Source organism: Pan paniscus, chromosome 5, assembly GCF_029289425.2.
Source record: "Pan paniscus chromosome 5, NHGRI_mPanPan1-v2.0_pri, whole genome shotgun sequence".
Taxonomy (NCBI): domain Eukaryota; kingdom Metazoa; phylum Chordata; class Mammalia; order Primates; family Hominidae; genus Pan; species Pan paniscus.
This window is the reverse complement of record NC_073254.2, coordinates 131,322,143-131,335,547: the sequence shown is the minus strand read 5'-3', so window position 1 is coordinate 131,335,547 and position 13,405 is coordinate 131,322,143. Positions and strand designations below refer to the sequence as shown.

Genomic DNA, 13,405 nt, shown 5'->3' with positions numbered 1-13,405 from the left:
CTTCTCCTTCCCTCTTCCGCCTCCCCCTCACTCTAGTGCTGCTGAATTCTTCTTATTATGTGGTCTTCAGGGGTAACTGCAGAGTTCTGACTCTTTGGGGTATAACTTAAATGCGCCAGAGTAAGAGCATTAGGCAGACATTTAAGACCACTATGTATATGTACGAGTATATACTTACTTGTAAGTATACATCTCAGAAGTATATTTGACTTTGACACTAAAATGGCTTGCTTATGCAGCTCTTTTTCCTCACATATTTAAAAGTTGACCTTGTTTGAAAGTGGCAGTAGGTAACAGAACATTTTATTCAATTTGAGTTTCCATTAGATAACATGATTTTTGTAATGTATTAAGTTACAGTTTACATTCTCAAGATTTTCTGATGTACTAGAGGTCTCAGCAGAATTCATAATCTTAATTTAAAACCTAAGGCCAGGCATGGTGGCTTACACCTGTAATTACAACACTTTGGGAGGCTGAGGCGGGTGGATCATTTGAGGCCAGGAGTTCCAGACCAGCCTGGCCATCATGGCAAAACCCTGTCTACTAAAAATATGAAAAATAGCTGGGCATGGTGGCACACTCCTGTAATCCCAGCTATTCGGGAGACTGAAGCACGAGAATTGCTTGAACCCAGGAGGCAGAGGTTGCAGTGAGCCAAGCTCACACCACTGCACTCCAGCCTGGGTGACAGAACGAGACTCTGTCTCAAAATAAGTAAATAAATCAGAATAAATAAATAAATAAATCCCAACTCGTTTCTACTACCAGTTTTATTATTTATTCCTTTGTTAATGTACTTAATATGTCCTTTTTAATGCAACTTTAAATAGCCTTTTAAATACTATTCAATCCTATATTTAGTAATTCAAATTTTACAGTAAAGGGAGAAGGATCATTATTGCTATTGTTTGCTTCTTAACAAAAAAAACCAAAAATGTGCAGTTTGCGTTTTAAAATTGCAAAAGGAATGCTCCATTTATGTTTTATGTTGAATGGCAATTTTTCCCACTCTTAGCTTTAATGAGTTTAATAAATAAAACAGCATTGTTATATAGTCTCCTTAATTTACTTAACTGTAAAATCTCATTAGCATGCTTCTCATATTTGTCAAGGCCCAGCATCTTTTTGTTTTGTAAACTCATGCTGTGGTCACTGTTAAAATTCACTAATCACCAATGAGTAAAACCTTCCTAGATATATATCTACCTATTTAATTTAAATTGAACAGTTTTAATATATTTCCCATCATATAATTAGATACATTTTTCCTTGCATAACTAGTGACAAGATTGAAGTTCAGCATTAACTTTAATGATATTGAAAGACATTATCATCAACACTTCAACAGAAAAATTTTGAGAGATACACGTACATATACTCATGCACCCACAAAGAGTGCTTTTCTGCCTAATGAGTTGTAAGGGCACATAAGAAAGTTGAATAGGTCGGGCACGGTGGCTCACGCCTATAATCCCAGTACTTTGGGAGGCCAAGGTGGGTGGATCACGAAATCAGGAGTTCAAGACTAGCCTGGCCAATATGGTGAAACCCCATCTCTACTAAAAAATACAAAAATTCTCTGGGTGTGGTGGTGTGCGCCTGTAGTCCCAGCTACTCAGGAGGCTGAGGCAGGAGAATCGCTTGAACCCAGGAGGCAGAGGTTGCAGTGAGCCAAGATTGTGCCACTGCACTCTAGCCTGGGTGACAGAGTGAGACTCCTCAAAAAAAAAAAAAAGTTCTTGAATAAAGAAGGATTATTCTTCCAAGAGTCCAACGTAGCTGTGTACCTTGTAACAAGTGCAGTCCACTTACTGTTATACTCAAAGACAAGTTTGTATATTGATTGGTTCTTTCAAATTCTTCACCTCAGTTTCTTCTTGAGTACTTGTAGAAAGAATGATGATACTGATGGCTATTTTGATTTCTTTTTTACGTTCTTTTCTCGTTTCATTTCTGGAAATATTTAGTAATTAAATGTATTATATGTTAAAGTCTGTTGACTTATACTGAGCTATGTTAAGAAATTATTTCCAATGTGTTTGTACCAACAGGTTGGCGATAGTATTGTTCACAAAGCCAGAGAGACCTTGGAACGAGCTATTAAACTGGTGAATGATACCAAGAAATGGGGGGCTAGGGTTGTATATGGCGATACTGACAGGTAATGGGTTTTTGGTTTTGTAGTTGTCTTTTTGCATCTCTCTAGATCTTCATTTCAGTGTTTAAAATGGCTTAAGGGAATCTTTTCTAAAAACAGAGTTCTGTCTGAGTCCTTTCCAGTCCTTACGATCACATGATCAGAGTTAACACAGATCCTGATTTACCAGATAGGATCGTAAGAGACAGTTTGTGTCCTGAGCCACAAACTGAAGATACCTATGGCTTCCCTCCAGGTAGCTCAAAGCCAAGTAGATAGTGATCTGTAAACTAACTGTGTACACAGGAGTCTAGTTTATTTAAAGAAACTACTTTTAATGTGAATAATTCCTCTAATATAGCTGTAACTCTCTGAATTTAAGTGTATATCTTAAAATAAACTGTTTTTGAAGGACAATTGCCAGAACTGTGAATGGTTGGCTTACCACTCGGCCCCAGAATATGTTGACCTTCTAAGAGAAGTGCATATAGGCAAATACAGTTTTCCATTTGATTCCAGAGGGTCCACAGACTTCCTCAAGCCTATTATTTATGGATTGGCAAATAATGTGCCTGCATTTGAAGGCACGTTATTAATAATGTAAGTTATTAACACCAGCTTGCATGCTTACTTGCTTGCTGTGATATTTTTCAGGTTTCAGTTATTTATGTAACATCTTTTTTGCATGGCTTATTGAAATTCTTCTAGAATGTAGGCACTATTCAAATTTCTTACAGTGAAATTTTTTCCATATTGGGGACGTAGAGTCACAGTGTGATCATGCTAAGAGCACTTGCATCAAGACCTCTGATCTCTTTACAGTCCAACAGAGCAATAGGAGATAATGCTTCTGATCATTAGTTTATAAGTAATCTTTGAACAGCATTTAATCTTATCCAGTTCTTTAAAATGTTCATACAGACAGCATAATCATATTAATGCTGAATGAGACCTTGCCTTATAGAGCAGCTGTTTCATTACCAGCCGGTGGGGATAGTTTCAAATTATCCAGGCCCTAATTATCCATATTCTCTCCTGTTCCTCATCAAAAGCCACTTCTTAGTTTGGCTTTGGTTATTTTATTGTTCTATGAAACTACTTCTGCTGGGTATTCCAGCAAAATAAGAGTTACTAAAATAAGTTCTGCACTTGTTAGCAGAACTCCTTAAAAAATATTTAGGGAAAAATGTTAATCCTTTAACTTACTGATTTTAATTCAGGGGCTATCCATGTTGTTGACAACACCCAGAAGTCAGCATGATTCTGATTGTAGTTATATTATTTACCCTTTAAGATCTGTAAGAAGTCAAGCTACAAAAAATAATAGACTCACAGAATGTCAGAGCCGGAAGGGATTTTGATATTATTTAGGCCAGCAGTTTTCATACTTGGGGAGAGCTTAGAATGTGCCTCAAGTGATGCTTATTAAGAACAGATTTCCCTAGGATAAGAAATTTAAGATCTTGCAACTAGTCAGTAAAGAGCCATAAATTGATATTCAATGTTTTGATTCCTAGCTGATGCTTTCTCTCTACATCAGATTTTATAGTTATTATATGATTCCAGTCAAAGGAAATTTACTTGCAATGTCATTAAAACTTTTGATCACCATTCACTACCTGATACATTCAACAAACATTGGCCAGGCGTGCTGGCTCATACTTGAAATCCTAGCACTTTGGGAGGCCAAGGCAGGTGGATTGCTTGAGCCCAGAAGTTTTAAGACCAGCTTGGGCAACAAAGTGCAACCCTGTCTCTACAAAAAATTTAAAAATTAGCCGGACATGGTGGTGTGCACCTGTACTCCTAGCTGCTTGGGAGGCTGTGAGGTGGGAAGATCGCTTGAACCCAGGAGTTCAAGGCTGTAGTCAATCATGATCATGCCACTGCACTCCAGCCTGGATGACAGAATGAGACCCTGTCTCAAAAACAAGAAACCCAAATGTTTAGTGACGTCTGTATGAGAGCAATTCACAACAGTGTCACCCTGGCAGAATACAAGTAAGTTCTTGAAGGAGGACACAAAAAAGTCAGTACCATAGTTTTTGGCCCCACAGTGCCCAGACCTACCCAACAATATTTTACTTCTTAGTAATTATTTTGCCTTGTTAAATATAATTTAAATTTGTGTTTTTTTTCCTTGGAAGGACAATAATGATAAAAGTTTGAGAAACACTGCTCTTGGGATAATAGGTAATGCCTGGTGGAGTGAAAAAGAGTTCCTGGCTGGGCGCAGTGGCTCATGCCTGTAATCCCAGCACTTTGGGAGGCCAAGGCAGGCAGATCACCTGAGGTCAGGAGTTCGAGACCAGCCTGACCATATGGAGAACGCCATCTCTACTAAAAATACAAAATTAGCTGGGCGTGATGGCGCATGCCTGTAATCCCAGTTACTTGGGAGGCTGAGGCAGGAGAATAGCTAGAACCCGGGAGGCAGAGGTTGCAGTGAGCCAAGATTGCGCCATTGCACTCCAGCCTGGGCAACAAGAGCGAAACTCCATCTCAAAAAAAAAAAAAGGCCAGGTGCAGTGGCTCACACCTGTAATCCCTGCACTTTGGGAGGCCGAGGCGGGTGGATCACTAAAAATTAAAAAAATTAGCTGGGTGTGGTGGTGCATGCCTATAATCCCAGCTACTCAGGAGGCTGAGGCAGGAGAATCACTTGAACGCGGGAATTGGAGGTTGCAGTGAGCCAAAATCGCGCCACTGCACTCCAGCCTGGGCAACAAGAGCAAAACTCCATCTCAGAAAAAAAAAAAAAGGAGTTCCCAACTGAGAGTGAGGAGACCTGGATTCTCTTTCTAGCTATACTCCTAGATGATGGCATAACCATTAATAAGTCGTTTTGCCTCTCTGAGGCTTAGTTGCCTCATCATCAAAATGAAGGAAATCTGATAGACGAAGGTAAATGACCTTCCAATTATGATGACATTCCAATTAAACTTTTAGTTATTTTTAAATGTACAATAAGTTATCGTTGACTGTAATCTCTCTGCTGTGCTATCAAATACTAGGTCTTATTCTAACTACATTTTTGTACCCATTAACCATCTCCACTTCCCCACACATACACAGTACCTTTCCCAGCCCGTGGCAACCTAGCAGAAACTTTTTTTTTTTTTTTTTTCCTGAGACAGAATCTCGCTCTGCCGCCCAGGCTGGAGTCCAGTGCAGTGGCGCAATCTCAGCTCACTGCATGCTCTGCCTCCCGGGTTCACGCCATTCTCCTGCCTCAGCCTCCCGAGTAGCTGGGACTACAGGCATGCGCCACCATGCCCAGCTAATTTTTGTATTTTTAGTAGAGATGGGGTTTCACTATGTTGGCCAGGCTGGTCTTGAACTCCTGACCTCGTGATCCACCCACCTTGGCCTCCCAAAGTGCTGGGATTACAGGCATGAGCCACCGTACCCAGCCAATAATAACTTTTAAGATGTAAAGTATATGTACCTTTATTTCTTTATCATTTTTATGGAATTATAATTTTTAACAACATGTATAGTATGTAATAAAATATTAAAATATATAGGCCCAAGTTACCAGCTATCATGCCAGTCAAGATATAGAACACTTTTTATCACCCTAAAAAGTTATCTCATTCTCCCTTTACAGTGAATCCCTCACCCTCACTCCATGCCCTAGACAACCACTTATCTGATTTTTATTACTGTAGCTTAGTTTTGCCTATTATAAAACCGTACAGAAATATGTGTATGTGCACTTATTTTAAATGTTGCATACGGCCGGGCGCGGTGGCTCATGCCTGTAATTCCAGCACTTTGGGCAGATCACCTGAGGTCAGGAGTTCGAGACCAGCCTGACCAACATGGAGAAACCCCGTCTCTACTAAAAATACAAAATTAGCCGGGCGTGGTCGTGCATGCCTGTAATCCCAGCTACTCGGGAAGCTGAGGCAGGAGAATCGCTTGACTTGGGAGGCAGAGGTTGCGGTGAGCTGAGATCACGCCATTGCACTCCAGCCTGGGCAACAAGAGCAAAACTCCATCTCAAAAAACAAACAAAAAAAAAAGTTGCATTCATCATTGCATCTGAACATTTTAAGAATAATAATCTTTCATAAAAAGTTGGCAGTTGCACATGAAGTTCAACATACACTTAGCATATGACCCAGTGATTCCACTCCTTTATGCTTATCTTAGAAAAAAGGAAACCTGGCCAGGCACGGTCACACCTGTAATCCTAGCACTTTGGGAGGCTCAGGCGGGCAGATCATGATGTCAGGAGATGGAGACCATCCTGGCTAACACGGTGAAAACCCCGTCTCTACTAAAAATACAAAAAATTAGCCGGGCGTGGTGGTAGGCTCCTGTAGTCCCAGCTACTCAGGAGGCTGAGGCAGGAGAATGGCGTGAACTCAGGAGTTGGAGCTTGCAGTGAGCCGAGATTGCGCCACTGCACCCCAGCCTGGGTGACAGAGCAAGACTCCGTCTCAAAAAAAAAAAAAAAAAAGAAAAAGGAAAACCTATGTCCACACAAAAACTTGTGTACGATTCTTCATTGGAGCTTTGTTCGTAATAGTCCAAAACTGCAAAATATCTAAACGTCTATCAGTGAGTGATTGGACAAGCAAATTGTGGTATATCCATACAGTGGAATACTGCTCAACAATGGAAACCAACCAGTTGCTGTTATTCTGACACCATGGATGAATCTCAAAATATGCTGAGTGAAAGAAGACAGATATAAAAGAGTACATACTATATAGTTTCATTTATATAAAATTTTTATTTATTTACTTAGAGACAGGGTCTAACTATATTGCCCAGGCCCATCTCAAACTCCTGGCCTCAAGCAGTCCTCCACTTCAGCCTCCAGAGTTGCTGGGATTACAGGCAAAAGCTACTGTACCCAGCTCATTTATATAAAATTCTTGGAAAAAACCTATATAACAGAAAGCAAGTCTTATGTATTGAACCTGGGGCCAGGAATAGGCTGAAAAATTATTGTGAAGGAGTACAAGGAGGTTGAGGCTGCAGTGAGCCATGATTATGCCACTGCACTCCAGCCTCGGTAACAGAGTGAGACCCTGCCTCTTAAATAAAATAAAATAAGGTAGTATTGGTATAAATGAGCATCAGATGGCCTATAAAGAAACTAAAAAAAACCTTCAGATGGTTCGAAGTATAGCCTAGATTGAAGGTCTAATTAACTAAGGCATTTTTATTCTACCTTAGTGAATGTTAAAATTAATTCAGATTGAGACAATATTTATTTTAAAGACTTTTAGTAGAGTTGAATAAACTACTTTTTTCCTTTCTTTTAATTTTTCATATTAGGCTGTCAGGCAAGTACTGTCTCCAGTATTAGCAGGGACTTTTTCCAAAGAAACCATCCAAAATGGGATTTAAAAATCCAGTATAAAAACACTTCAGAAATATGAGATTGGTTTATATGGCTAGAAAAAAGAATCTTAAAGTCATGTTTCAAGATATCATCCATTTCCACTATTTAATGTCTTTTCACTAGAAATATGTGAAGATGAACTTTATAATCTGTCTTACTTAAATATTTAATAACCATTACTTCTGTTGGTGGTCAGGTTGTAGTATATACTGAAATAGAAAAAAAGATGCCCAATGCATTTTATCAGTTATTTTTGAGTATATTTTGTATTGGTATTTTGAGTATATTTTGTATTGGTGTTTTTTATTCATGTAATTCAATATTATTCATTACCAAGTAACATGATCCATTATAGCATATGAAAAGATTTACAGATATACACAAAGTGTTTGTAATGTCTTTTTTGTATATGATATGATTACAGATGTTGATTTTCTTCCGTGTGTCTTTTTATGTTTTCTAACTATTTTTCAGTTAACATACATTACAGAATATATGTCTGTCTTTTTTTTTTTCTTTTTTTTTTTGAGACGGAGTCTTGCTGTGTCACCCAGACTGGAGTGCAATGGCGCAATCTCAGCTCACTGTAACCTCTGCCTCCTGGGTTCAAGCGATTCTCCCACCTCAGCCTCCCAAGTAACTGGGACTACAGGCACACGCCACCTCCCCTGGCTAATTTTTGTATTTTTTTAGTAGAGACGGGATTTTGCCATGTTGGCCAGGCTGGTCTCAAAATCCTGACCTCAGGTGATACACCCGCCTCAGCCTCCCAAAGTGCTGGGATTACAGGTGTGAGCCACCACACCCAGCCAATGTCTTTCTTTTTTAAGTTGAGTGGTTCTAGCCTTAAGGGAACTTCTCCCATATCACAAGTACATCTTCCATTTTCTTATAATCATATAGTCTCTTATTTTGTGATGTACTTAACTGTGTACCACAGTGGTCCCCAACCTTTTTTTTTTTTTAGATGGAGTCCTAAGCTGCAGTGCAGTAGTATAATCTCAGTTCACTGCAACCTCTGCCTCCCAGGCTCAAGCGATTCTCCTGCCTCAGCCTCCCAAGTTGCTGGGATTATAGGCACATGCCACCAGGCCTGGCTAATTTTTATATTTTAGTAGGGATGGGGTTTCACCATGTTGGTCAGACTGGTCTCAAACTCCTGACCTCAGATGATCCACCGCCTTGGCCTCCCAAAATGCTGGGATTATAGGCGTGAGCCACTGTGCCTGGACCACAGCAGTCCCCAACCTTTTTAGCACCAGGGATCGGTTTCATGGAAGACAATTTTTCCGCAGACCAGGTGGTTTGGAGATGAAACTATTCCACCTCAGATCATCAAGCATTAGATTCTCATAAGGTGCACACAACCTAGATCCTTCACTTGTGCGCAGTTCACAATAGGGTTCATGCTCCTATGAGAATCTAATGCTGCCACTGATCTGACTGATCTGCCACTGATCACAGACTGACTGGTATCAGTCTGTAGCCTTGGGGTTAGTGACCCCTTGTGTACCATACAAAGCCTTAAATGTCCAGGGATGATCCAGGACTTTCTTGACTACTGGGGTATCTGAGCTGATCTGTGTGTTAGAAATATTGGATGTCTTAAAAGATTTGTAACAAGATACAAGTACATAAGGAAAGTAATAAAACAGGAGAGCTTACATAGAAAGCATCTTAAAGAGTAAATAGGAGAAAGGGAGTTTTCTTTGGCATTAGACAAGAGTCATAGCCAGGAAAGTTACTCTTGATAAAATTTTTGTTATAATGACTTCCTCATTACCTTACTTTATTTTTAATCCCCTTAGTATGTTTGTGCTACTGAAAGGAGCCACTAAGGAGCAGTCTTTTAAGATTGGTCAGGAAATTGCCGAAGCTGTAACTGCTACCAATCCTAAACCAGTGAAATTGAAGTTTGAAAAGGTAAGAGGAATGTAATATTAGTAATTACATATAAAATTCATATACCTTCTAGAGACCTCTGATTTGTTCAGTACATTTTCAGAATCACTAACAGTATATGGGTCTATTAAAGTGTTAAATTTGGGTCACTGGCTCATGTCTGTAATCCTGGCACTTCGGGAGGCCAAAGCAGGAGGGTTGCTTGAGACCAGGAGTTTGAGATCAGCCTGGACAACATAGCCAGACCCCATCTCTACAAAAATTAAAAAGTTAACCAGGCATAGTGGCACACGCCTGTAGTCCCAGCTATTCCAGAGGCTGAAGTAGGAGGACCACTTGAGCCCAGGTATTCAAGGTTACAGTGAACTGTGATTGACCAGTGCACTCCAGCCTGGGGAACAAAGTAAGACCCTGTCTCTAAAAAAAAAAAAAAAAAAAAAAGTATTTAAATATTTTCTCTCTTGTATAATTTTCTCAAAATTTGTTTAGTAATGTATATATGTAAGGAAATGAAAACTTTGTTCCAGTAACTATTATTGTGTAACAGATCACCCCAAACTTAATGGTGTAAAACAGCCAGCATTTCATTCTGCTCACGCAGACAGGGTGCAACTGGAATGGCTTTTCTCTGCTGCACGATGTCTAGTTCCTCAGCTGAGAAGACTGTTAGGGGTTAGGGGTAACCCAACCAGCAGCTAAGGGTTGAAACCATCTGAAGCTTGCTTACCATCATGTCTGGTGGTTGATGCTGGCTACTAGTTGGGACATCAGCCAGAACACCTACCAGTGGCCTTTCACCGGGGCTGCTTGTTCTCCCTCACAACATGAGGGTTGGATTCTAGGTGTGAACATCCCAAAGAAACACAAAAGCTGCTTTGTTTTGTATGACCCAGGCTCAAAGTAACACAGTGTCCCATGCCTCTCTAGATTTAAAGGGAGTGAACTTAGACCCCACTATTAATAGGAAGAATGTCAAAGTCACATTGTAAGAAGACCATGTAGGATGGAAGATATATTGTTTCTTTGCAAAACAAAGTCTACCACAAGGACTTTGAACTCTTTTTCACTTACCTTTAGATATCAAATACGTATTTCTTTCTTTCTGTATAAAAGATACTTAGCCTAGGAACTGTGTGGAATACGAAGAAGCGTAAGACACAGTCCTGCCCTCTAAGAGCCAGTAATCTAAAAGGAAAGGTTAGGAATGTATATAAGCAGTCTCTTGTTGTAAACATAACGGAAAGCAAGATGAGAATAGCCCGCTTAAACACTGTGAGAGCACAAAGGAAAGGAGGAATTGCGTCCTCCTGGGCTGGATAGGGAGACTCCATATAGGAAGTAACAATGAACTATGTCTTGAAAAATTGTTAGAATTTCAGTAGGCAGACATGGGGCTGCAATCATTCTGCACAGAAGAAAATGGCATGTATGGAATTGGAAAAGCACAGTATGGAAATACGGGGAAGCAGGAGATAGATCCGGAAAAATAAAGTTGAGACCAGACTGTAGACTGTCTTGAATGCCAAGCTAAAGTGTTTATACTTTATTCAGTAAATAAACAAAACTGGTAGCGCAAGAAAAGGAGTGAGCAAGTGGTAACAACTTAATTCATTTTGCTCCCACGTGTTATATCATGAATTTGTTGGGCCCAAAGTCATATATAGAATTTTTAAAATAATTGATACTTGATTAAAGAAAGCACAAAGACATAAAAATAAAACATTCTTGTTGGGGGAAAATGGTTTTTAAGAGGCATTTTATTAATTTTACCACAGGTATATTTGCCCTGTGTTTTACAAACAAAAAAGAGGTATGTGGGTTACATGTATGAAACACTGGATCAGAAGGACCCAGTATTTGATGCAAAAGGAATAGAAACAGTCAGAAGAGATTCCTGCCCTGCTGTTTCTAAGGTAAGGTTTATCTATCTTGTCTTCATCTGTAAGAAATAAGTGGCTAAAGTGTCTGGTGAAAATGTAACTACCCTTAAACATGCATCTAGGTGAAGGAACTATAGCCTATATAATTAATATAACTATAGGAGTAACTACATGAATTTTGAGAATTTTATTTGTAGTGTCTTATTTTGTTTTTGTTTGTTTGAGACAGGGTCTCACTTTGTCACCCAGGCTGGAGTGCAGTAGTCCAATCCTGGCTCACTGCAGCCTTGACCTCCTGAGCTCAAGCAATCTTTCTGCCTCAGCCTCCTGAGTAGCTAGAATTTTATTTCTAATAAAAACAATTTATTTTATTTTAGTCCTTAAGTTTCTGACTTCCTCCCATACCTTACATTTTATCAAAAATTACTAAAAAGCAATACATGAGAGTTTCCTGCCTGTTGCCTGGAGATCATATATGTCATAGTGTAACAACTCCTGAAAGCAGAGCAGGATAAACAAGACAGACAGACCTGGTGTGGTGACTCACGCCTGTAATCCCAGCACTTTGGGAGGCCAAGGCAGGCAGATCACTTGAGATCAGGAGTTCGAGACCAGCCTTGCCAACATAGTGAAACCCCATCTCTACTAGAAATACAAAAATTATCTGGGTGTGGTGGCGCATGCCTGTAATCCCAGCTACTCGGGAGGCTGAGGTGTGAGAATCACTTGAACCCGGGAGGAGGAGGCTGCAGACAGCCAAGATCACAACACTGCACTCAGCCTGGGCAAGAGAGTGAGACTCCATCAAAATAAAAAGAGAGAAACATAATCCATTCCAGATTAACTGAACTTTCATTTATTTGGATTATCAAATACAAATTAGGAAGATTTCCAAACAATTAGCTATAAATTACTCAAATTTCTCAACCATAATAACCCTGATATTTTTTGGCTTTTTCTTTATTCGGGCCTAGACTCCTTCTATAGCAAAACAAAAATAAGTGGTATAAATGGGAATAGCATTCTATATACTGTTTGATGAGAGCATTAAAAGCATAGTGGATTGAATATTATCAATATATTATGTCATATATATAATATTATGTGAATTTGGGATTTTTTTCAGCACTATTTCTGGAAGAGATATAATCCAGTACCTTCTTTCTCTGTAGGCAGAATTGTACTCAAGCTAAATTAATAAGCTTATTGTATAAATATCCATTGGTTCCAGTATTTAGAATAAGACACAGAGCTTTCACCTAGAACTAACTTAATCTACTTGGCCGGGCACGGTGGCTCACGCCTATAATCCCAGCACTTTGGGAGGCCGAGGCGGGCGGATCATGAGGTCAGGAGATTGAGACCATCCTGGCTAACACGGTGAAACCCCGTCTCTACTAAAACAAAAAATTAGCCGGGCGTGGTGGCACACGCCTGTAGTCCCAGCTACTCGGGAGGCTGAGGCAGGAGAGTCGCTTGAACCCGGGAGGCAGAGGTTGCAGTGAGCCGAGATCACGCCATTGCACTCCAGCCTGAGCGACAGAGCAAGACTCCGTCTCAAAAAAAAAAAAAAAATTAATCTTACATAAATCCACTGCATGCTGGTTATTTCCTAGTAGAAATTTCCAACACAGAAAATTCTGTTATAGTTATTTATCAACATTATAAAAAGTCAAAAAGGCTGATTTTGATTTGACTGCCTGGTGATCTTTAAACTTCTCTGTGTTTCCTGTGACTGAATCAGGACCCTTTCTATACTGGTAAATAAAAAAACAATACATGAAATCGTGTCTGGTTTCTTGTACCTAGAGGCTTTGACTATTGAAAAAAAAAAAACAACGTGTTTTATGTTGCTTATCCCATAACAAATGTTAATTTGCATGTCATTCCACATGATTTTCCTTAAACTACATGATATTCTATTTTTAGAAATAGCAAGCTCTCTAAAGTCTCAAATAACTTTCAATTTTTAATAATTTTATTATCCCATCATTGTAAGCAACAGATTATTTAGGTAGGTTAGCAGGTTACCCAGTAGTTACATAATTGAAAGTGTAATAACAATGGTGAAACATACTAGGAGATATTTTATCTTTACTTGCATATCTTTTTTGTTTTAAG

The 13,405-nt window shown here is 39.4% G+C and overlaps 1 protein-coding gene across 5 annotated transcripts in view; it reads left to right on the top strand.

Annotated features, from left to right (window-relative positions):
- Positions 1-13,405, top strand: part of REV3L (REV3 like, DNA directed polymerase zeta catalytic subunit) — a 187,317-nt gene that overhangs the window by 161,724 nt on the left and 12,188 nt on the right. For all 5 annotated transcript variants that reach the window (XM_003822205.7, XM_008975749.5, XM_055114064.2 and 2 more), the window contains exons 26-28: positions 2,055-2,164; positions 9,311-9,425; positions 11,180-11,317. In XM_003822205.7, the coding sequence (XP_003822253.4) occupies positions 2,055-2,164; positions 9,311-9,425; positions 11,180-11,317 (363 nt within the window). The remainder of the gene's footprint in view (positions 1-2,054; positions 2,165-9,310; positions 9,426-11,179; positions 11,318-13,405) is intronic.